Source organism: Heloderma suspectum, chromosome 5 (genome assembly GCF_057233095.1).
Source record: "Heloderma suspectum isolate Gila_16-S chromosome 5, 16-S_ref, whole genome shotgun sequence".
Taxonomy (NCBI): Eukaryota; Metazoa; Chordata; class Lepidosauria; order Squamata; family Helodermatidae; genus Heloderma; species Heloderma suspectum.
Genome location: NC_139462.1, coordinates 136153552 through 136179557, shown reverse-complemented (window position 1 = coordinate 136179557; position 26006 = coordinate 136153552). Strand labels below are relative to the sequence as shown.

Below are 26006 nucleotides of genomic sequence, written 5' to 3'. Positions count from 1 at the left end.
TTTCTTTGGGACGTTTTTTGTTGCCGCCTCCTGAACAATGTTGCGAACTTCTGTCCATAGTTCTTCCGGGACCCTATGTACTAAATCTAGTCCCTTAAATCTATTCTTCCCCTCCACTGCATATTCATGAGGAATATTCGTGAGCTCATATCTAACTGATCTGTGGGTCTTCCCTATTCTCTTTAGTCTGATTCTAAATTGTGCAATAAGAAGTTCATGATCTGAACTACAATCAGCTCCCGGTCTTGTTTTTACCAACTGCATAGATGTCTACCACCTTTGGCTGCAAAGGATGTAGTCAATCTGATTTTGGTGTCGACCGTCTGGTGAAGTCCATGTATAAAGTCGTCTCTTAGGTTGTTGGAAGAAAGTGTTTGTTATGCACAATGAGTTGTCTTGGCAAAATTCTATCAGCCTATGTCCTGCTTCATTTTGTTCTCCCAGACCATGCTTGCCTGTAATTCCAGGTGTTGTTTGACTACCCACCTTAGCATTCCAGTCTCCTGTAATGAAAAGAACATCTTTTTTGGCATACTATCCAGTAGGTGCTGCAGATCCTCATAGAACTGATCTACTTCTGCTTCTTCAGCATCTGTGGTTGGGGCGTATATTTGGATCACTGTGATGTTAAATGGCTTACCCTGAATTCGAATTGATATCATTCTGTCATTTTTTGGATTGTATCCAAGCACTGCTTTAGCCACTTTATTATTAATTATGAAGGCTACTCCATTTCTTCTGTGGTCCTCTTGTCCACACTAGTAGATCTGGTGGTCATTTGTTGTGAAGTGGCCCATTCCAATCTATTTCAGTTCACTGACACCCAAAATGTCTATATTGAATCTTGACATCTCCCCAATAACCACATCCAATTTGCCCTGGCTCATAGATCTTACATTCCAGGTTCCTATGGTGTGTTGATCTTTAGAACATCGGATTCGTCGTTCACCACCAGCACCATCGGCTGCTAGCCGTCCTTTCGGCTTTGAGCTAGCTGCGTCATCACATCTGGGGCTAGTTGAACTTATCCTCTGTTCCTCCCCAGTAGCATTTTGACCATCTTCTGACCTGGGAGTCCCATCTTCCGATGGTATACCGACATATCTCTGGTTGTACTGATCCATTTAGTTTTCATGGCAAGAATACTGGGGTGGGTTGCCGTTTCCTTCCCCAGGGATCGTATTTAGTCTGACCTCTCCGCCATGACCTTCCCGTCTTGGGTGTCCCTTCACGGTTTAGCTCATGACGTCATTGAGGTGCTCAAGCTCCAGCACCACGACAAGGTAACAATCTCCTTTGCTGAAGATGCACACATACATAGTGCCATTTAATTGTTTACAGTAACAGGCACTGATCTAGAAAGAGAGAAGTGACGGTATCCGTATATTTTTGTTCTCAAGAGTTCTGGGGAGGGGCAGGCTTTTCTTCTTGGAAGTACCTCCTCTTGCTTGGCATGAAGGGCCTCTAGCAAGAATTACACCAAGTGGAAGAGTTTCCCCTCAGCTCCCAGCCCAAACACAGAACCTGGGAGAAAGCCCCTTAGCTTTAAGAAATGAAACCTATATATATCGCACAATTAAAAAAACATTCAACAGTATAAGCACGTACAATGAAGAAAAATAAAAATTAGGATAAAATAAATATCTCATGGGGTTCAGTATATCTAAGTTGGATACTCATAAATTCAGACATCCCCAAACAAGAAACTACTGGTTCATGCATCCAGATTTGACTGACAGGCTCTCTCTTTCTCTTTTTATTATGGGTGGGGAAGGTGGGTGGGAAAACCCCTGAGAATGGAACTTGAACTGCAAATGTTCCTTTCTCCAGTGATTCTGGGGTAAGCCCGTCTTTATTTCTGGGATGTGGAAAAGCAGTTCATCCCCAGGGTGGGACTATATTCTCTCATTTGCTAGACCCAGAAGAACACAGTGACCAAGTGTTGCATCAGAGGAGATAAATATATCGATGAGACGGCACCTGATGTGATAATGCATAGTGAATGTATGGATTAGTCTCCAGAGCAACTGCCCTACCCACAAATTTAATCAAAGAACAAGCTGCAAAAATAGCAGAACTTCTAAACAGACTGCCTTTCTGTAGGGAATGACCCTAAGCCAAACCAAAGGTATATATTTATCAAACAGTGTTATGTACAAATAATCTTATGTAAGAATACAGTAGTCTAAGGCTTATTACCAGACTGATTTTGCTCATTTTTGTTTTAAATTGAAGCTTGAGTAGTGTAGATGTGCAGAAAATTTTGAAACTTAAAAAAAGTTCAAAGTTCAAGCTTTGGGCAGCTCAGGAAGAACGAAGGGAGAGGAATGAGTCAACGAGGAGGTTAATGCCTATGCCCCATACTGTGCATGTAATGTAACATGTGACACAGTGTGCGTAATGCTTACTCCTGTGAGATCTTAAGAATGCTGGGCCAATGAATGGACAGCCACAGAATGTTGAGAAAAGGGCTGAAGAAAAGTCAGTTGGTGATACTTCGAACAGTGGAGAAGTTGAGAAGGAAGAGCTGAAAGGACACCAGAGGGAGAAGAGAGAGAAAAATCTTGCATCGTGTTTTTGACTTAAATTTCAAGAAATGGTAAACGATCTTGTTTAAAAGAACATTTTTTGTTTTGTTTTCACCTTTGCCAGTTTATTTGTAGTACTTTCATTTTAAAAGTGTAAAGTTGACCAGTTGCAAAGGAAAAGGGCAAACATATTTTATCCAACTTTATCCAACCATTCTCAGACTACTAGCCCCTGTGGCAACACAGGATTTGCATTAGGAATAATCATAATCATAATTAAATTCATAGAAAATAAAAAACAAACACATTTCGACCCAAGTGACCTTCTTCAGAGCTACAACAAAATAATACCACAACCTCTCCAACTAGTATGTTAGGTGGACAAAATCACTTCCCACCCTTGTTGTACCTGTGGAGATTTGGGGACTTCCAATCCAACTCCTTGGAGATGAATGCCCCTGCCTATGACCTTCTCTTGTCCTCTTGTGAGCCTTCAGTTTTGAAGGATAACCTGTCTCCCCGTAGTATTTGGGGAATTGATCAAGACTACAAAAAGGCAAGGACGACACCTCATGATAATGGCTTTAATGGCTTGTGCCTACCTGTAATACGCTCCACCTCAGTCCTTATAGAGAGACTAAGGATCACTCTGGTTCACTGGGTGAAACTAGGATGGCTAGAGGCCAATTCTACCATTGGGGTGGGGATGTGTGGGAGCTAAATGACTCAGTTTACAGTGGCCTCCCTGTTAGGAGCAAACTTGGCACCAACAGTCAAGGAATCCTTGCAGTCTGTCCCTTCAGAGGTAAAATCTGATATTCCCAGCTGGGATATAATAGCTTCCATGTTAGGCATGTATCTGGGGTCCTCCTACTGCCTATGCCTGTTGTGGGTTTCCATCAGATTTCAAATGAAATCAGCACAGAGGAGGCACACAAATTTGCTTTTGGTAGCAGGGAATTCCTCACTCTAAAGAGTTCACAATGGCAGGCTCGCCTCCTTTCCTGATTTTGAACCCTCTGGGGCCCAAATTGGGCAAAACTTGTGGAACTCACAGACCCAAAGCCTTATAGTGGCCAGGTACTAGATCAACGTTAGGGCTTTTAAATATATCCTACCAAAACACTACAGGAAATTTTGTAGAGAACGCTTGACCCAAGTTTTGGGGTAGGTGGGCTACTGCCTACCAAAAAACTCCCAATAGCACCATCAATGCAGAGATTATGTAGTCCCTCAAGGGTTGCCATGAAATGACAACAATGGGCCTTGCCTCATGGCTGATAATGGGAAGCCCCTTCCCTTTGTGTCATTCTTGCCTGTCAACAAGGGGAGGTACTTGCCAGAAGTTAAGACTGCCCCACCCCCAGAACCACTGCAGAACTGCAAGTTGTTTAAAAGATGTGACAGGTCTCCACCTTCTCTTAAATGACGTCCTTGTTGCTCCTAACCCCTGCTGACATTGTTTTTGGCTATAGCTACCCTGCAATCCAATAAACTGCTGGAAAGGAAATGGTATTTTCAGTAGCTTGGGATCCAATAAACTACTGAAAAGGAAATGGTATTTTCACACATTTCTGCACTAGTCATTAAGTAAGTGTAACAAGCTATAGTTTTCTGTTCAGAGAGTAGAAAGCACTGGTTTCTAAACTACATTTCTGTTATTCTGCCACTGATAATTTTTGATGCTGTTTTAAACATATGCTTTGGAGATTTGGGTAAGCTGTCTTGGGGAGGGGAAAACAGGAATTTAAGAAAAATAAATAAATTGAGGTTGTTTAGCTTAGAATCAAAGACACTGTGGTTAAATCAGGGAAAGTAATTCTAGGACACACCGAAAATATTCAGAGGAATGTTCACTTACTTGGAATATTTGTTTCAGGGAGAAGAGGGCCCGCCTCAGCTCCCGTCCACTTGAGTTGTAGAGTTTTTCTGAAAGAAAAGACAAAAATAATTTAAAATAGATTATTTAGTGATTATAGCATTCAGTTCTCAAGTCTGTCTGCTAGGAAATAACATGAAATATTAAAGGTAGAATGGGGGTGGGGGGAACCCAGATATCTTTTTGCAGTGGCAAATTCTCCAGATGACTAGGAAATACCATTCAGTACAGATATGTGAAAAAGCACACTAATAAAGAACCTCAGAACCCAAACGACAATAGTGGCTGAATGCCTCACTTCTGATCTGAAAAGCTTATTTGGGGAGTGGGGGTGGAATTCCTTTCAGGGGTTGCAGCACAGAATCTAGTGGTTCCCTGTCAACACAACAGTTCTGTGATTCCCAGTGATGCTAGTTCACAGTGATTAATCCTGCAGATAAAGGGTTTTACTAATTAACAGTGCAATCCTATGCATGTCTACTCACAAGTAAGTCCAATGGGACTTACTCGCAGGTAATCAATAATCCCAAATAACTCCCAAATAATCAATTCAATTTAAATAAAAGTGCATAATGCAATGAAGGTGCCTTTTTGAGGAGTCTGAATGAAGGCCACCACTTCTCTTTAAATGTAAGATAACTTTTAATTTAATAAACAGAAGCTATCATTTGTGAGGCCGTTTTGTTTCTTTCTCGTCTAATTTGGAAATATGGACTATTTCCTTTCGCAGCAGAACACTACAGCCAACATATCCAATAAATGAATCAGGTTCCAGGCCCAAAGGTTGTAATGGCTGCTGTAAACTCCTTCCCTCTCCACCCAAACAGCAGTATCCTCATGCCACCATCACAAGCTTCTTTTGAAATGGAGAGCACTTTCAAAAACAGCTTTGAAACTCCCTGCCTAGGGAGGCTAGGTTTGCACCCTCTCTGTTGTCCTTCCACTGGCAGGGAAAGACCACTTTATTCAAGCGGGGCTTTGGTGTGGAAGTGGGTCTGTTGGGTTGGAGGCTGTTTTTATTCTGTTACTGTTGTGGTGGGTTTTTTTTTTTGTATTTTAATGCATTGTTTTATTATAGTTTTAATCAAGTTTTATTTATGATTTTTTATTTCTTTGAGTGTCATTTTTCTTGGTAGAAAAATGGAATACAAATCAATCAAATAAATAAATAAATTATTCTATATATGTGGTTTCCACAGGGGTAGCACATTGGTTAAGTGGAAAGGTTCACTGAAGGAAAATTTGGCAGAAATATAATCCTTAATACTAGCAGGGTCAACTAAAGCCAAAAAAAAAAAAACACCCTGAAGGGAAAGTGTACATCACTTTTAGAAGTTGTCTGCACTACACCTCCTTGAACATGGCAGGCAGCTGTGGGGGGTGGATAGGTGTTGGCCTGGGCTGGCTAGAAGATTGGAGTTCTGCTTCTAATGGGAGCAAGTGAAAGAAGGTTTATTAACCACCCATAGGCTTTCTGAAAATGGAATCCATGAAATATAGGACATTACTATAGTGTGACTGAAAGTGTGGGGAGCAAATTGGGCAGTGGGAAATTTGGTGGAGTGCCTGCTACCCCTTAGAATCATCCCTGATGCAGGAAGCAGACATGTTGGATCAGCAATGAGCAAAACTGTCTATATGCTTAAGGTACTTTCTTTTCATCTGCAGTAGTGCTGCCAATTTCCCAGGGCTGTGGATTTTCTCCCATTCTGTGTAGGCCTCAAAATGTCATGAAAGGTGACTCTAATCAACAAAGCGTGCATGCACACAAGGAAAATGCTCAGGTGTGTTGTAGCAGTGCGCACTATACATGCAAATGATGATTGCATTCCACTACATCAGCGGTTCTCAACTTGTGGGTCGCAACCCCTTTGGGGGTCGAACGACCCTTTCACAGGGGTCGCCTAAGACCATCGGAAAACACATATTTCCGATGGTCTTAGGAACCGAGACACCACTCCTCTATCCGTCTCCAGGCGGGTCCGCCCACATACAGATACGCCCACGTACGAGTACCCGGCGTGATGACATCATCGCGCCAACCCCATCACATACACCCCGTACAAATACAGGTGTATGTGACAGGGTTGGCGCCATAATGTACTTATGCGGACTAGTCACACACGTGTAGAGAGCAGCTACTGTGTAGAAAGCAGCTGCTGTGTTGAAAGCAGCTACTCTGTTAAAAACAGCTACTGTGTTGAAAGCAGCAGTACTGGCGGTAAAACGACACTTCATGAATTATAATTACTGGGTAAATGTAAAATCATGTTCTGTAAAATCATCAACTACTGCAAAAAAAAAAAATCTGTACCAAGGGAACTTAATCTGGATGCTGATCGGTCTTTTTATATTCAGCTGTGGTTGATGTGAATACTGCCCCCTTGTGATAGTAACAGGTATGTAAAAAAACAACAACACAGAGAATGGTAAATCATAGGAAACTTTAATGAACTGTATTGACTGAACTATGCCATGTATCATCTTTTGTATTATTAAAGCTACTGTTATATATTATTTTCATTAGCAAACCATCCCATGACAATGGATCGTGTAGAGAAGAATGTTAAGAAAAGAAAATATAGTGAGGATTTTTTACAGTATGGTTTTACCTCAATAATTACAGCAGGAATTGAGAAACCGCAATGTGTTATTTGTTGTGACATTCTATCAGCCGAATCTATGAAGCCGAACAAACTAAAACGCCATTTTGATAGCAAGCATCCGAGCTTTGCCGGCAAGGATACCAACTATTTTAGAAGCAAAGCTGATGGACTCAAGAAAGCCGGACTTGACACTGGTGGCAAGTACCACAAACAAAATGTAGCAGCCGTTGAAGCTTCATATTTGGTGGCACTCAGAATCGCCAGAGCTATGAAACCTCACACCATTGCTGAGGATTTACTGTTGCCAGCGGCCAAAGACATTGTTCGAGTTATGATCGGAGACGAATTTGTTACAAAATTGAATGCAATTTCCTTATCTAACGACACTGTCCGCAGAAGAATAGATGACATGTCTGCTGATATTCTTGATCAGGTAATCCAGGAAATTAAATCTGCTCCACTTCCAATATTTAGTATCCAGCTTGATGAATCTACAGACATTGCAAACTGTTCACAGTTACTGGTTTACGTGAGGTATATTAATGATGGCGACTTTAAAGATGAGTTTCTTTTTTGCAAACCTCTTGAAACGACAACTACTGCACGTGATGTATTTGACACAGTTGGTTCATTCCTGAGAGAGCATAAGATCTCTTGGGAAAAGGTTTGTGGTGTTTGCACAGATGGTGCTCCAGCTATGCTAGGATGTCAATCTGGATTTCAACGTTTGGTACTGAATGAGTCACCAAAAGTCATCAGAACTCATTGTATGATTCATCGGCAAATATTAGCAACGAAGATGCTGCCACAAGAGTTACAAGAAGTAATGAAAAGCGTCATAAGTTCTGTCAATTTTGTAAAGGCGAGCACTTTAAACAGTCGACTGTTTTCGCAACTGTGCAACGAGTTGGATGCGCCGAACAATGCTCTGCTATTACACACTGAAGTGAGATGGTTGTCGAGAGGAAACGTTTTAAAACGTGTTTTTGAGCTTCGTGATGAACTCAAAACGTTTTTTAATCAGAAAGCAAGACCGCAGTTCGAAGCACTTTTCAGCGATAAAAGTGAACTGCAGAAAATAGCTTACTTGGTTGACATCTTTGCCATCTTGAATGAATTAAATTTATCACTGCAAGGACCAAATGCAACATGCCTCGATTTGTCTGAAAAGATCCGATCATTCCAAATGAAACTTCAGCTTTGGCAAAAAAAAATTGGATGAAAATAAATTTTACATGTTGCCTACCTTATCTGCTTTCTTTGAGGAACATGACATTGAACCAGACAAAAGGATTATGATGATAATTTCTGTGAAAGAACACTTGCACATGCTTGCAGATGAAATTTCATCGTACTTTCCAAATCTACCTGACACCCCATTTGCACTTGCCAGAAGCCCATTCACAGTCAAAGTTGAAGATGTTCCTGAGACAGCACAAGAGGAGTTCATTGAACTTATTAACAGCGATGCAGCGAGAACTGATTTCTCTACAATGCCAGTTACAAAATTCTGGATCAAGTGTTTGCAGTCATATCCTGTTCTGTCTGAGACTGTGTTGCGCCTTCTTCTTCCATTTCCAACAACATATCTTTGTGAAACAGGGTTTTCCAGCTTGTTGGTTATCAAGTCTAAATACAGAAGTAGACTTGTTGTGGAAGATGATCTTTGTCGTGCTCTTGCAAAGACTGCCCCGAGAATTTCTGATCTGGTGAGAAAGACGCAATCTCAACCTTCGCACTGACGTTGGCTTTTTACGCATACTGTCCCAAAATGTAGCAATGTAGTTTACTGTTGTTATATTAAGACTGTTACCCATGCTACACCATGCTTCAAGACAAAATTTCATTTATTTGTAATTAGAAATAAATATTTCACAATATATAATTACATATTGTTTTTGTGATTAATCACTATGCTTTAATTATGTTCAATTTGTAACAATGAAAATACATCCTGCATATCAGATATTTACATTACGATTCATAACAGTAGCAAAATTACAGTTATGAAGTAGCAACGAAAATAATGTTATGGTTGGGGGTCACCACAACATGAGGAACTGTATTAAAGGGTCGCGGCATTAGGAAGGTTGAGAACCACTGCACTACATGGTTCTACATTTCCTTTGAAAAATCCTTGGACATAGTGTTCTTTGACTGTGCGTGTTCGGGTATGCGCATGCACAATGTTGTGTTGGGGCAGGTAGGGACCCCATTGCAGCCTGCTAACCCAGGGCCCTCCACAGCCTTGAGCTGGCCCTGCTCCTGGACAGGCACTATTGAAGTTCCTTCACTTCTACAATAGCCCTGTAGGAGGCCTTCCCACTGGGTTGTTCCCCATGTGTTCTTCATAAGAGAAGGGTCACGTTTTCGAAGACAGTTACTTCCGTTCTTTTCTGTGAAAGCAGCAAAACATAATGGAATGTTGTGTAATCCCAATAGCTTCAGCCTGTAAGAAAGACACACCTCGACAGTTGTTTATAAACCTCCAAAGCAATTTTCTGTCCTTGGCACTAATGTGTGAACTATCTCTCTCTCTGTCTCTTGCACTTCTCACAACTACTCCTGCTTTATAGAGTTGCCAGTGTAATGGAGTTCCAGTGCAAAACACTGCAAAAAAGGATTTGTTCTTGGAATCAGGGACTCAGATGCACACTTTAATTATCCTAGCCCAAGAATTAATTCACTGGCATGTATAAGTACATTATGTTTCTTGGCTGGATAAACTAGAATCTTGTCAGGAAAGCTGAAAGAATAATAGTTTTTTTAAATTATTGCTGGATTCTATTTTTAAACATCTGCTTTATTTTCTTCATGTGCTAAACAGGAACAAAAATATTCTCTGGAAAGATACCATCATCTGGCCTTTGTTAGAATTAAAATTCCCTTCATTCAGATACAAGACACAACACAATTGCATGTAGAGTGCCTCCAAATAAGGGGCCATCTGAATGCATATGTTTGAAGAGATCTGGAACTAGATTTTAATTTATTACATTTTTACTCCACCTTTCCATTATACAACTCAAGGTGGTGTATACAGGGTCCTCAGGCAGTCAGCCATCCAAGCACTGAACAGACCCGGTCTTGCTTAGCTTCAGCACAATCGCTATATGATGTGCCTTCAGACCATGCCTGGGGACTAATGTATTTTAACGTAATGTGTCTCCGCCATTACAGTCCCAGCACTTTTTATACGTAAGGGAAAATTATAGCTTCTTGACTAATTGAATCTTATTTCCCACACCTAACAGATAAACCATTTGTTTCTGGATGAAGACAGCCATCAAACTTGAGACCAAGCCAACACCATATTACAAACCTTTAGGACATAACTAAATATCCTCGCATAAGAACACCACTAGAATTAAATGGGACACAGGGAGGATCCACACTAAGTGATTTACCACTGCTGAAGCACTGCTCTTCTATAATAAGCTGAAAACACAACTGTAACTATGGTTCCAGATGCCATTTAATATAACTCTGTATTATCCTTACTAACGTCCTGTAATTCCCATCTCCGTGGGAAAGGCAACATTACAGCCATACAGCAAGAGCTTAGGAAAGTTTCTCAGAAGTGAGTCCCAGTCAGTTCAGTGAGACCACCTCCCTGGAGAGTGTGCTAGGATCTCCGCCTTTTCTTATCCATTAGTTAGTTGCCCTGCTGTGAAGCAATGAAAATGAAGAGGGTGGGATCAGCTTCTCACTTGCTGGAAGGCCAAGGGCACTTCCCTGTGGTTTTGCCAAGGCCCTGGTCTCCGCTTGGAATGAGGGGATGAGATGGGCTCTCGTACCATCACTTCCAGTCATCCTCAACCCTGGCATAGAGCCGTGTCAGCTTCCTGATGTACTGGGAAGCAGAGGGTGATAAAGCAAGAGGGCTGAGGATTAGAAAACAAATGGTGTTAAACTCATAATGGATATGACCAAACAGTTAAGAATCTATTTTCAATCATATTCTGTGACAGCAATAGCAGCAAAGAGTTCTTACTTCTTCAAATCATAGAATCATAGAATAGTAGGGCTGGAAGGGGCCTATAAGGCCATTGAGTCCAGCCCCCTGCTCAGTGCAGGAATCCAAGTCTTCACCTCCATGATCTGCTCAGTGTCATCCAGTGGAGCTTTTACAAGTGGTAAAGGGCCTCCTTGGCGCTGACCCTGCGGTGCAACAATTTGAACCCTCAAAGGTCTGCTGTAACGAAATGCTTAACATTTTACAGATACAGTCACTTATATCCATGCTGACTCAGATGCCATTGTTTTGACAGAATCAGAGATGTGTGGGACTAGTGCACCATCTAGTCATGTTATTATGGATAGCTTTCAGCTTATGCAGCAGGAGGACTGGACAAATTGCTTGGAAGTTTGAGACCCAGAATTAGTTCTCTGGACCTTTGCCCATCCTAGCTTGTGAAAATGGTCGGGGTTCAGCTGGGTGCTTGTACTTCAGAGGTGATTAATGCTTCCTCAAGGAATGGTTTGTTCCCATGAGCTTAGATCCAGTGGTTTCTAACAATTACTGTCCAGTGCAAAAATTTCCCCTTCTGGACAAGGTGTTGGAGTATGTGGTGACTTCTCAACTCCAGGTAGTGTTGTTGTTGTTGTTCAGTCGTTCAGTCGTGTCCGACTCTTCGTGACCCCATGGACCATAGCACGCCAGGCCTTCCTGTCCTGCGCTCTCTCCCGGAGCATGCTCAAGTTCATGTTCATTGCATCCGTGATGCTATCTAGCCATCTCATCCTCTGCCGTCCCCTTCTCCTTTTGCCTTCAGTCTTTCCCAGCATCAGGATCTTTTCCAATCTGATTTCAGGCCTGGATTTGGGACGGAGACAACCTTGGTTGCCCTAGTAGATTATTCACCAGGGAATGGATAAGGGGAGTGTGACCCTCTTGGTTCTCCTGGAGCTCTCAGTGGCTTTCGATACAATTGACCATGGTATCCTTATAGATCATTGGTCTGGGTTGGGCTTACAAGGCATGGTGTTACAGTGGTCCCAGTCTTCCTGGATAAGCATTCACATAAGGTGATGCCAAGGGACTTCTGTTAGACCCCTTGGACTTTGGTGACACAAGATTCCCATGCTATTCAGCATTTTTTAATTTAATTTCTATACTGCCCCAAAGTTGAAACTCTCTAGACAGTTTACATTAAATTGCTGGGGTGATTTAGAGGTTTGAACTGAAGTGCCATTAATATGCAGAAAATATTCCGTTCTACCTCTCATTTCCATCTGCTGTTCCAGGTAAAAAAAAGGTAAAGGTGTCCCCAACCAGTCGTGTCCAACTCTAGGGTGCGATGCTCATCCCCGTTTCTAAGCCGAAGAGCCAGCGCTGTCCGAAGACGCTTCCATGGTCATGTGGCCGGCATGACTGAACACCGAGGTGCACGGAACGCTGTTACCTTTCCCGCCGAGGCGGTACCTATTTATCTACTTGCAATTTCTTGCTTTCGAACTGCTAGGTTGGCAGGAGCTGGGACTGAAGACGGGAGCTCACTCCGTCACGCAGCACTCGGGTCTCAAACTGCTGACCTGCCGACCTTCCAGTCTGCAGTTCAGCGTCTTAACCAATAAGGGGCAGGCAACATGGTGCCCCCAGATACTTTCCTTGGCACCCCACTGAAGTGCCCTGCCCCTTCCACACCTTTTTTTTTTAACTTAACACATTTTCCTACAAGCAGCTGGGATTGTTTCAGAGAGAACAGGGAAGAGAGTGAGAGAGAGAGAAAGACATGAGAGGGGAGAATTAATTGGCTGGTGGAGGTGGTGGGGAGAGTTTGTCTTCTGTGAAATAGGTTGCTGTTGGCACTTAAAACCATCTATCTTGTCAAATAGAACATCACTTGCAAATCTAACCATGTAATACATGTGATTGAATGCTAGTGCCCTGGTTGCCACATGCAGTACATTGGCAAAACCACCACTGATCTTCAAACAAGATTCAGTAACCACAAGTCAGCTATAATGATAAGGAAGACCAAACAACCTGTAACAAACACTTCAGTTCTGATGGCCACAGCCTTTCAGACATGGCAATATTTCCTGGAGAACCATCTAAACTGGCAATCCTTGAAACAAGTGTAAACCTTTGGATTTATAGACTAGACACATTGACTCCAAATGGCCTGGAACATGGAGGATGACACCACCACCTCTACGTCTCCTGCAATATGGGAATTCCATCCACAGCACGAACATGCTATCACTGCCACTGTTGAGTGGTGGCTGTTTCAGCTCTTATACTAATTGTTGCTGATGAAGGCAGAAGTCAAAACTTTTGATAGAAATTAATATATATTTATCCCTCTTTTGCCTATTGGGTGTGTGTGTGTGTGTGTGTGTGCACGCACGTGTGCATGCATGTATGGAATACAAAATTTTAGTTGAAAATACATATAAACCTCTCAAATATCAAAATCTACAACAGTAGACTAATATCCAATAGTTGGTATGAAATCTGTTAGCTGAAGAATAAAACCCAGAGGAACCCCCCAACGCTCCAGAAAACTCCCTGGTGGCAATCACATTTATACAGGAAACTGGTTTAATGCTTTGGAGTCTGAGCTTGATCAAAAGAAAAAAAATACTCATTTTTACACTGAATTTTGTAACACCTCTTAGAAGCACACTTGCACCGTAAAAATGGCTTGTGTTTGGGTTCAGTGAGGATGCTTTGTTTCAGTTTATCCAAAGAACACAAGTTTAACAATAACACCATACTTGTTACATCACTTTATACTAATATACCTCATAATGATGGTATTCAGGCTCTAAATTTCTTAACAGCAGAAACAGCAAAACACCTCACATCACAAGACGTTATCACCACTTTAGCAATGTTTGTCCTCATGTGCAATAATCTCACTTTTAACAAAAAACATTACTTCCAAGTAGAAGGCACAGCTATGGCCACGCACATCATATCCTACTATATTTATGGGTAAACTGGAACAAACCATCTTCACCGAACCCAAACAGAAACTACTTGTAATTCAGCAACATGACTGCTGGAAGCGCAAGGCACACGGTTGCAGGGAAACAAAAAAGGGGAGAAGCCTCTACATGGCACTGAAAAAAATGTCCTTAATGTGATTAATGTCAGTTTGTATCATGATTAGTTGAGGTTTTAGGGTGTGTTCTGTGTATAATAAGGGATTTTAAAAAAAATCATGGGGTGTCCTATTATAATTAATGCCCATGTTTATAATTATCTGTACTATTCTTGATCATTCATTTATATATGGTTGTTCTTTTAGTGCCCCTGAGGAAGTTTGTTACTGAAATGTGTTGGGCATCTTGTTGTTTTACAAGAGCATTTTACCATTTGATAAAAATCCTTTTTCAGAACCATTTTAAGGCTTCACGTGTGAGTGTGTGTGTGTTTCTTCTTCTGTCTGGTGCTGCTCTCTTTTTCCTTTCTTCACTGTAATGTCCACAGCCACTCCTAGTCTGATTATCACTGAGACCTTCCTGCATTACATATCACTAACTAAAGTCAACTGCCTGGCACAGAGGGGAAAGAATATATAACAAAGTAAGGTCTGGAAGTCTTTCAGGAGGCATATAAAACTAATTATTGCAGCATGCCATTCTTTAATTGTATGTCAGACAAATTAAACTAGTGCCCTATAAGGGGGAGGGGAACCTTGGGGCGACTCCAAAACAAGCTTTCGTCTGAGCTTTGTTTTTGTCTACAAAAGCCAATAATAAATCTACTGGCAAGACAATGCATTTTCCTTTTTACTCCCAGACCCAGCAAAATATATCATTTTGTGAGAGGGATCATTCACAGGCACAGTGCCCATTAGTACATTAATGCTGTTCCTCCATGTGTCTGCTGAGCCTATGCGGCTTGGTCCATTACAAATTCAGAGGGTTTGATCTAATCTGAGCGTTAAAAAAAACACAAGTCATTCCTTGCACATTCGCTTGTACAATATTTGATGAAGAAAAGTTTAAGCTTCATGTTTTCTCACTACATTCTCACTACTCCAGAGGGAAAACAATTTCTATTTTCCAAAGAAAAAGTACTTTCTGACTTTAAATTGTGGTCTGATGAAAGCAAAATATGGAGGGCTGGTTTGTACAATCTGAACAATCAAGTTGGGACTGTACCACTTTAAGCTACAGGTAGGTGATCACAAGTTTGAATGCCCCTCATCCTCGCATACTCATAGATATAAACCTCCATGCACCAGGTTTTTTTCTGGGGTTCCTGGCACCTGGGGCACTGCTGTAACAGCATGCAGGGTGTCAGGGGGGCCAAATGTGAGACCTCCCTGCTGCCTTGTCTGTGTTTCCAAAATATTCTAGGAGAGACCAGTGTTATACCTATGCCACAAAATCTTATACAGACCATTTGAAAGTAAAATGTATTGTAAGTGCATAAAATTTCTCTGTCATTCCTCTCTCATTAGGTTTCAATAACTTATTGTTGGAAATGAAGTAACTTCTTTTGTTCAGACTGCCTGGGCTCTCAAAGCCCTGAAACATGATAATAAGAACTGGCTGTGAAGTGTACCACGAATCTAGTTCCCAGGATTTGCACACAGACACTTATGCAAAGGTTTTTCCATGAATCAATGTTTTCCTCATTATTTGTTCACAAAGAGTGCTGACAGCATATAATTACCCCTATTGGAAAGTGCTGCAGTAGATCACTTATTCAATTTACTGGCCATTATCCAACATATGATGTGTGCTCTCTTCAGATATCTGGCAATGTACCATTATGCTCTGGAAAGCTCATGGCACATACTCTACCTGACAACTAGCCAGCTGTCAGTTAACACTCAGTCCATCCTTGGAGTTCATTGCTGAAAAATAAATTATTTCAGTATGCTTGTTTTGGTAGGGCTGCCATGGAATTCTGTGTAAAGCAGAATCCCACATAAAATTGGATCCTGAAACAGCTAGCTCACTAGGCTATGTCCCAACCACAGGCCACGCCACGAGGCTCTGGTTCAAGCCCCAAGGTCACAAATGGATGCCCCTGCAAGAGGCTGAACTATAAGCATTCACCTGACCTCTAAAATACTATAGGATGGGCCCATAGTTTAGAATTAAATAAAAATAAGAGTACAATAATCCACCCTGTTTCTAGGTGTGGGTATCGATAGATTGGGGTTTGAACTGAGTGAGATTAGGATGTAGAACCTCGCTGGATCCTAATCTGCCCCATTACTTCTAGCCCCTCACCCTGAGATTTTAATACCTGCCCTAGAAACTCTGAGCAAAAGTTAACATCCTACTACTTCAGGTCAAACCCTGAGATCAGTTAAAGGAGGCATGTCAGGATGCCTGGCACAATACTGAAAGAACAAGAGGAATATGTAAGGAGAGTTTTGCTACAGAAAAAAAACCTCTCTCAGCTGGTGGGTAAATAGCCCTGTCTTTGGGCAGAGGGTTGTACATCGTCCCTCCCAGCCCTATGGTTTTCAGTTTTGTGTCACATAGAAAGCATCCAAAGGCAGAAAACATAGGTCCCTCAATGTTAAAGCTCCCTCTCTCAGTGCTGTCGCTCTGAATTGAACTGATTCAGGCCTTGCCACAGTTGCTTTTAACTTAATTTTAAAAATGAAAAAACCTTGATCTGGTTCTTTCCTGCACTGGTTTTGATTTCTGTGCTGTTACTTTCTGGTGTATAACTAGAAATGGTAGGACATAGGTTTTGCATGATGTTTCACAAAGCCTTATCATCTTTCATTGTTTCATCATCACAACAACCCTGTGAGGTAATCACTATTATGCCCATATTACAGATGAACAACTGAGTCTGAGATAGTGACTTGCCTAAAACTTCAGGAGGAGGGGAAGCATAATTTGAAGTCTGCACCAGGCTGACTTCCTGAACTTACTTCCAGTTACCTGATCTTCAGCATATGCGTTGTTTGGGTACCATCAACCAATACATAGTACATTCAGTAACTGCAGATGTGGGCAGAAGGGGAGGGGGGGCAGAACAATGTAACAGTTGTGATAGTACTGCTTCCTGTGGAGCAGAATCAGTGCCTGTCAGTTTGGGGCTGTTAAGACTCCAACGAACCGCCAGGATTCTGTTGGATTCTATCTGCATTGCAGTTTAGAGTTCAGTTTCTGTTAGCAGAAACAACATTTTAGTCACAATATCTGATGGTGTTTGTGTCTAGATTCTAGGTTTTTAAAGCTGTAATGCCAAACATCCTTGCCTGGAAATAAATCCCGTTGGAACATACTTCTGTGTAAACCAGCTTAGAATTGAGCTACAAGACTACACTCTTATCTACACCTAACTGATAACAGTAACACCTGTTTATATATATGGGACTTACTGAAATAGTTGTGCATGAGGTTGTGCCTAAATCTTTCTTCCGCTCACTATGGGGACATGGCATGTCCTTCTAACAAAGCCTTCTCCTATGAGCTAAGGGGGAATTATTTTTAGTGTTCAACTGCCAAGGGTTCAAGCTATAGAGAGGAAAACAAGAGATCTTATTTACTAATAGTGAACTCATTTTCTGAGTGTGGATCTTTACGTAGCCAAAATGATATAAGAGGGAGGTATAAGTAGGAGGCAAAACCCCACGTTTTGCAGAAATATAGAATGGTAAGGAGGGGCTTAAGGCGAGGGGACCCACACAAACTACCCAGTGAGGTCTGAGCATGTTTAGTGAGCATGGAATGCTGACTGTTGCGGGGGGGGGGGGTCCTTAAAATAGGCATAGTTGGCTAACCCTAGAACAGGAGCACTCCACACTACAATATGGTTTGCAGGTCCCACTTGTTCAACCTTCTACTTGAAATTTTTGCTTGCACATTAAATGAGGAGATATATTGTTGGAGCAGCAGACACAGAAGGAAACAGCAGCCTGCCACATCGTTTTCTAATATGTTTTGCTGCATTCTTATTGAGGAACACAAGCAAAAGGAGGAGGATAAACAATGGCAAGATCAAGTCGTGAGGTAAGACCACTCTGCTGTTCCTTCCCCAACTTTGTGTGGTACTTGTCAGCTGTAGGAAAAATGCAACTAATACACTATGCATAATTATTGTGAGTGACTTGCATCATTAGTAAACCATTGGTGCAATATGGAAATTAGGACAGTCAGATTTCGAAATGTATGATGTGACAATACTACTTAGATGGTTGGATGGATGGATATTGTATCAAAAGCATCAAGTATGAAATTCCATGTGTTTTTGTGGCAGATATCTAGAGCTGACCTAGTGCAATCTGATGAATGCTGTTTTGGTAAGTGATAGCTGATGGAATTAAACGTATACCTGCATTGAATTTGATGAATGTAAAAAAAATATTGCGGGTTATATCAGGATTGAGATTACTTTTCCACTCTGTACAAGACATAGTCTAAAAAGCATTTAACAGCCACTTTCATGACACAATTTCAACCCATGTTTAGTTTTATAATTGTATACCGTAAGGTGACTTTCCAAGAGTTCAAAAAACAAAACAAAAACGCAATTTTGTGTGTGAATAGGTAGGAAAATTGGTAGGTAATGCAACAGTATTTTCACTAATCTCATAGGGTTTAAAAAGGAAAAAGGAAAATAAGAATTAATTTTTAATTATACTTTTGCCTATTTCCATCAGTATTACTGTTTGCAGAACTATGTCATGACTTTCTTCAAAGAACTCTGGGAGCTGTAGTTTAGCGATATACTGAATTTTGATCTGCCAGAAGCCTCCTCTCATAGAACAATTCCCAGGATTCCCAGGGAAGAGGGAATCACTATCAAACCAGAGTCACCAAAATTGCAACAATTTCTTTTCCCAGCTTTTTTTTCAAGCAACTATTTTCTAAGAGATGCCAGTTGGCAGTATGCCCAGAAAACATTTGTCAACTAACTAGATGGGTTTGGGCTATATGCCATCTACACAAAACTAATGTAAAAGGCACTTGGAAATTGAAGTAAAATAAAACAAAAATGCACTGTAATACATCACTAGGAAGTGTCTTAAATACATATTAATAAGTGCCTTGACATAATGCAAAGAAGGTGAAAAAATAGCAGCTTTACAATCCTCCCCCCCCCCTGCCCACACCCACACCTCTCTTGCTTCTCATACATTCAAGTAAGGATATTCTGCAGCAACCTTCCCAGTCAAAAGTTAAACCAAGACTTAAGTGGGAATGGTAATAATAGGGTATTTCTGTCTCTCATTGAAATAGCATAAATCATTTGGGAGAGCTACAGAAGCTTTTTTCTCCTAAAATCGGGGGGGGGGGGGAACCATGTCAAATGTATGTATGTATGTATGTATTTATTTATTCAAAGCATTTATATCCCGCTCTTCAATCAAAAGACTCTCAGAGCAGCTTACAAGAATCCATAAGCAGTCCTTGCCCTCTAGCTCACAATCTAAAAAGACAGACACAAGGAAAGAGATTGGGAGGGGGGAGAGGTTTTATTTGATTTTTGAAAGCATGATGGTGACACTTGATTCAGTTGCCCAGAGGGATATGAGGTCAAGCTGCAAGCCAATGAGCTAAGAAAGCTTTAAAAAAAAAAAAAAAGGACATAATTTGCCTTTTAACAGAGTATCAGAGTAACGCTTGTCTAGACTTTGTCATTTTTTAATGCTAGCAAGCTGTCTTAAAATATAACTAGAAACCTGGATTCAAGGAGTTGATTATTTTACGAATTGTATAAAGGTTACAAATCAGTACGTGAAACTAAGGCCTTAACAACTGTCTTCATGCCCTTCCCATCACTGCTGCCCCTGCTGTTTCTATGGTTTGTGTGTGGCTTCTCCATAACTCTCTCACTTTCCTCCTTCAACTTCTCAGTCCACAAATCACCCGACTCATTAGCTCCCTCCCCAGAACACAGAGTACCTCTTACCCCTTGGCCCTTTGTGTATTTCCCCCCAGACAACCTTCCACTTCATAGCAGTGTATTGAATTTCAACATTCATCACTGTCCCTTCCCCCCTAGCTGCTAGAATGTGTGTGAACTCTGTGTGACATCTTCAAAAGCCAGCCAATGTCTAACGGGAGAACTGATATCCACAACAGATATCCACTAGACTCTACCTCTCCCTGCTTATTCACACCTCCTCTTTCCCTGGTCCCTACTCCCCTCACAGCTCCCTCTAAAGGCCATAGCAGCACCTCTCCCAAACATATTGGTTTAAATTCTCTACACTTGTGTCGTTCTGTACACAGCTCAATAATAGCCAAATTACATATGTGATCATATAATGTTTGAAGCATGAATGCCCGGGGCGAGGTGTGTGTGTGTGTGTTACACAAGACACAGCATGCAATAAATGAGGATCATAAATAAATGCCCTAGTCTATTCCTTCCTGTGTAATTTCTTCAAAGATGACCCCAAGTTTGGAGGAAGAATACCTCACACAGCTCTGGGGACACAGTACATTAACTGTGGTACAGCTCAGAGCAGGGGCGTTGCTAGGGTCTTAAAAGATCTGGGGCACAGACCCATAACACAAATTTGCATACACACAGACACGTCTAAGTGCACGTCTAATATGTGTGTGTGTGTGGTGTGTGCATGCAGTGTGTTTGCGTGTGTGTATAGATTACATACATACATAAGAAGTGTGTCTGGCCAATTTGTAGTCAGACCACTTCAGCTCAGCACCAAACCTGAGTCAAGGTTTGGAAAAATTAGTCTTTATGCTTCCTGTTGACTACCATGGGAAATTAGAAAAACCTGTAACTTTTTTTCTTGGTCAGAACTGGATAATTTCAGGCATAGTAGCCCCCTAGATGAGGATTACACCTGCCCAATGTCAGAAAAATAGGTGCAGGGTTTATATTTTGATTTTCTTTTAAAGGGAACTGCCAATAACATTTTAATTCCTTGGAAGAATTGGATAAAAATTTCAGGATTCATTGCCGCATCAGAGGAGATCATGTCTGCCAATTTCAGAATGCTAGCCACAAGGGTTTTTGTGCAAGGGTGGCCTTGACATTTTGAGGTCTCCAAAAGAAGACATACTTATCTCCCTATGTTCCTTGTGGACCACTATTCTGAAAATTACAGACAGCCTATAGTTGTCCCTGAGTAAGAAACCAGCAAAGTTTGAGAAGGATAGGTGCAGCAGTTCATGTAGAAGGGGAGCTATCCAGTTTGGGGGAGGGAGGGATTTGCTTTCCCTTCCTTTCACCCCTTCCCCAATAGTTTTTGGGTTAAGAAACCTGCAAAGTTTCTGAAGGATATACATGCATTCTAATTTAGAATTACTAGAATTTGTTTACATTTCACCAACATTAGCAGCAGGAGAACATGGGTGGGAAAGTGCTATTGAACTCATGTTCTGCTTGTGGGTTTCCAATGGGCATCTGGTTGGCCATTGTGTGAACAGAATGCTGGACTAGATGGACCTTGGTCTGATGCAGCACAGCTCTTCAAACTTTACCTGTGACTAGCACAAAAGTCACTGGACATAATTGCCTGAAATTTGGCAGGCTCCATCAGCTCCACGGGGGCTGCCAGGTTTCCAAATTCCATACACTTATGTGGAAGAACAAAGAAATTATACCTCTTTGCTTTGACACATTTTCTTGGAAAAGGCAAATTTTACCTGTGGCTAGCACAAAAGCCACTATGCCTAATTGTCTGAAATTTGGCAGGCTTGGTCATCTCTATGGGGGCTGGCAGGTCCCCAAATTCCATGCATGTATGTGGAAGCACAAAAAAATATAGCTCTTTGCTTTGACAGATTTCCTTAAAAATAGCAAACTTTACCGGTGACTAGCACAAAAGCCACTGGACCTAACTGCCTGAAATATGGCAGATTCAATCAGTTCCATGGGGGCTACCAAGCCTCCACATTTTATGTATTTATCATACAAACTAAAAAAGTTGTGGTCGTTTTTGTTTTCCAATGCAAGTCAATGGGAAAATGTTAAAAACATAGCCATTAGGACAGCTCAAAAGACCCGGGCCCAGCTTGAAAGATCCGGGGCCCATGCCCAGGTGTACTCTACTCTAATGACACCCCTGGCTCAGAGGATGAAATCTGTAAGACCTCACAAGAACCTGTGTAAAACAGGATGATCAGCAAACCCACTCAGATAAGCAAGTTTGTGAGCTGAATAGTAGTGTGCTACCAGAATGCCTGCCTGACAAACCTCGTTAGTACAGTTTGAGTGCTGACTTCCATAAGTATCATTCCATTATTATGATTGTGATTATGATTCTATCCCAACATTTTAAAAAAGGAGTGGAAAGGAAGCCTTCAGCTTTCATTAGCATCTTAAAAGCAACAATGAAACAACTTGTGCAAGGCTTATACATTCTTCAGGTAGTTAGGGAGAAATCTCTACGGAAAAACCAAGTCACTGCACATAAATTAATATTTAAAAACTAGGCTTTAGGGTGAAGCATCCCTTAGTTTCAGAGTCAGGGCTGCCATTCTATACACAAAAGAATGTTTTTATCATGCTATCAGCATCCTCCACTGTCTGGAAGTCATTGCTTCAAGGTCAGCTGCATCCCACATTTGTTATAAATGTCACACACATACTTATGTAGTTCTCAGTTTGTTGGAGAGACAAGATTGGCTCGGGTTGGGATTCAGTTCTCTTTCCATTCTTCTCCACAGAAATCCCACTGAGTTTTCTCTCTGTTCTCCTCCAAAGTAGGATTCCAGAACATTCCAGAGGAAACTGATATGTGTTACATTGACTTATTCCTTAAACAGTTTGTTGTTCTGGTGTGCTAATCTCAAATAAATTCTGCATAGGGGATGGAGTTTGCTGGAGTTTGTTCCTGGCTATTTGGTACCTTAGATGCTGATGCCACTTTCATAGTAACAAATCAGGCTGTATTCTATTTTAGCCTTTTTGCATAGGAAGGCCAGTCCTACAAGGTGATCAGTAATTGTTGCATTGTGCCAGGTGCCCATGGGCACCATTTTTGCATGGCACCCAGCTTGTTGTGGCTTGTTTTGTTGTATCAACTCAGGCAGCAGAAATTGGAGAGGTAGACAGCTCTCAAATAACCCATGGCTTGTTTGAGGGTTGTCTAACCCTACAACAACCCCTGCCACCTGGTTTTGCAAAAATGGCGCCTGACACTATGGAACAGCCCCCACGGGTAAATTAAGCCATCATTGGCTGTCATGATGTGCGAACAGGCTCACTGAGATAGATTGGAGGTGAGGAGCTCACCTCAACTTCCATAATGAGTGCCACATGTATGACAGGCAGTGGGAGTTTATAAGACACATGGATAGAAGCAAGGGATCAGATCCTCCTTGATTTTCTAGAGCTGAATTGAGCATACATTTCTATTTCCTTCCTCAGTGCTGTGCTAATGCCCGCTTGCTAGCTCAGGAGAACAGACAATCCAGGGGCACGTGTAGTAAAAACGATGGTCGGTGATCAATTTAACGACATAATGGTGCATGTGGGTGGGGGGTATAGATTTGGAATGCTGTTCTGCATTAGGATTGTGATGGTGTCATGCTCAAAAATGGGGCCAGCGGATTCACCAGGGTCTCATATATTTCAGCACTGAAATAGCTGTATGGGGCATTGTTGGGTTTGTGACAGTCTACTGGGTAACAGCTCACTAGTATTTAAACTTAAACAACAACCAGACTCCCCTTGGGGGCACACGTATATGTTTACAAATACTATCTCAGTTAAGGCCTGTTTTGCATTCCAATAGCCTGATCTAGAGAAAATGTTGCATTTGAGTCCCTCTGATTAAAAATTAGTCATGGCAGACTTACATCCCCTTGATTGCAATGAGACTAACTTTCCCTGGTTCAGGGCCTAAATGTATACCACCCACACAAAGTGTGGGAGATCTCTATTGATGTAAAAATACAAATATCAGAAATCAGCAAATGATCTCAAACAAAACTGAGTTTAATTTACATCTAGAGTTATAACAATTGAGTACTCCAGTCACATTTATAAAAAACATGAGTCACAAAATTGATATAATAATCAGCATTTATACAGCACTGTTAAGAGTTCAAACTGCTTCACATATGTTATCTTGTTGTATTTCTTACAACATCTCTATAGAGTAGATTAATATTATTATCCCCCTATTGGAGATGGGGGGGGGGAGGGAGAGAATTGAGGCTGAGAATGGGTAGCTTGTCTAAGACCACCTAGTGAGTTAATGGCACAAAACATACAAACCAGGCATTTCCAGATCTGTAGTTCAGAAGCTCCATACAGTCAGTAAAAACAAGACCTGGAGCTGACAGTGGCTCAGATCATGAGCTACTTCTTGCAAAATTTTGGCTTAAATTGAAGAACGTAGGGAAAACCACTAAACCATTCAGGTATGACTGAAATCATATCCCTTATGAATATACAGTGGAGGTGACAAATAGATTTAAGGGATGAGACCTGATAGACAGAGTGCCTGAGGAACTATGGACGGAGGTCCGTAACATTGTTCAGGAGGCAGCAACGAAATCCATCCCAAAGAAAAAGAAATGCAAGAAAGCAAAGTGGCTGTCTGATGAGGCTTTACAAGTAGCTGAGGAAAGAAGGGAAACAAAAAGCAAGGGAGAAAGGGGAAGATATATCCAACTGAATGCAAAGTTCCAGAGAATAGCAAGGAGAGACAAGAAGGCCTTCTTAAATGAACAATGCAAAGAAATCAAGGAAAACAATAGAATGGGAAAGACTAGAGATCTTTTCAAGAAAATCGGAGATATCAAGGGAACGTTTTGTGCAAAGACAGGCATGATAAAGGACAAAGAAGGCAGGGACCTAACAGAAGCAGATGAGATTAAGAAGAGGTGGCAAGAATACACAGAAGAACTATACAGGAAAGATCTGAATGTCCCTGATAGCCATGATAGTGCGGTCACTGAACTTGAGCCAGACATCCTCGAGAGTGAAGTCAAGTGGGCCTTAGGAAGCATTACTAACAACAAAGCTAGCAGACATGACAGTATTCCAACTGAGCTATTTAAAATCATAAAAGATGATGCTGTTAAAGTGCTGCACTCAATATGCCAACAAATTTGGAACACTCAACAGTGGCCACAAGACTGGAAAAGGTCAGTTTACATTCCAATTCCAAGGAAGGGCAACGCCAAAGAGTGTTCAAACTACCGCACAATTGCGCTCATTTCACATGCCAGCAAGGTGATGCTCAAAATCCTACAAGCTAGGCTTCAGCAGCATGTGAACCGAGAACTGCAAGTACAAGCTGGGTTTCGAAGAGGCAGAGGAACTAGAGATCAAATAGCCAACATTCGCTGGATCATAGAGAAAACAAGAGAATTCCAGAAAAACGTCTATTTCTGTTTCACTGACTACACTAAAGCCTTTGATTGTGTGGGTCACAACAAACTGTGGCAAATTCTTAAAGAGATGGGAGTACCAGACCACCTTACCTGTCCCCTGAGAAACCTGTACGAGGGACAAGAAGCAACAGTAATAACAGGACATGGAACAACCGATTGGTTCAAAATTGGGAAAGGAGTACGACAAGGCTGTATATTGTCGCCCTGCTTATTTAATTTATATGCAGAGTACATCATGAGAAACGCCGGGTTGGATGAATCACGTGGGAATTAAGATTGCCGGGAGAATTATCAACAACCTCAGATACGCAGACGATACCACCCTAATGGCAGAAAGTGAAGAGGATCTAAAGAGCCTCTTGTTGAGGGTGAAAGTGGAGAGTGCAAAAGCTGGTCTGAAACTTAACATTAAAAAAACGAAGATCATGGTATCTGGCCCCATCACTTCCTGGCATATAGAAGGGGAAGAAATGGAAGCAGTGACAGATTTTATTTTCTTGGACTCCAAGATCACCACAGACGGTGACTGTAGCCATGAAATTAAAAGACGCTTGCTCCTTGGGAGGAAAGCTATGGCACACCTAGACAGCATAGTAAGAAGCAGAGACATCACCTTGCCAACAAAGATTCGTATAATCAAAGCTATGGTTTTCCCAGTAGCAACGTATGGCTGTGAGAGCTGGACTATAAGGAAGGCCGAGCTCCGAAGAATTGATGCCTTCGAACTGTGGTGCT

General features: G+C 41.5%; 1 protein-coding gene across 2 annotated transcripts in view; it reads right to left on the bottom strand.

Moving 5' to 3' along the window:
• The window catches only part of FHOD3 (formin homology 2 domain containing 3), a 455537-nt gene that overhangs the window by 247644 nt on the left and 181887 nt on the right, over positions 1 to 26006 (bottom strand). For both annotated transcript variants that reach the window (XM_084857529.1, XM_084857531.1), the window contains exon 4: positions 4390 to 4457. In XM_084857529.1, the coding sequence (XP_084713655.1) occupies positions 4390 to 4457 (68 nt within the window). The remainder of the gene's footprint in view (positions 1 to 4389; positions 4458 to 26006) is intronic.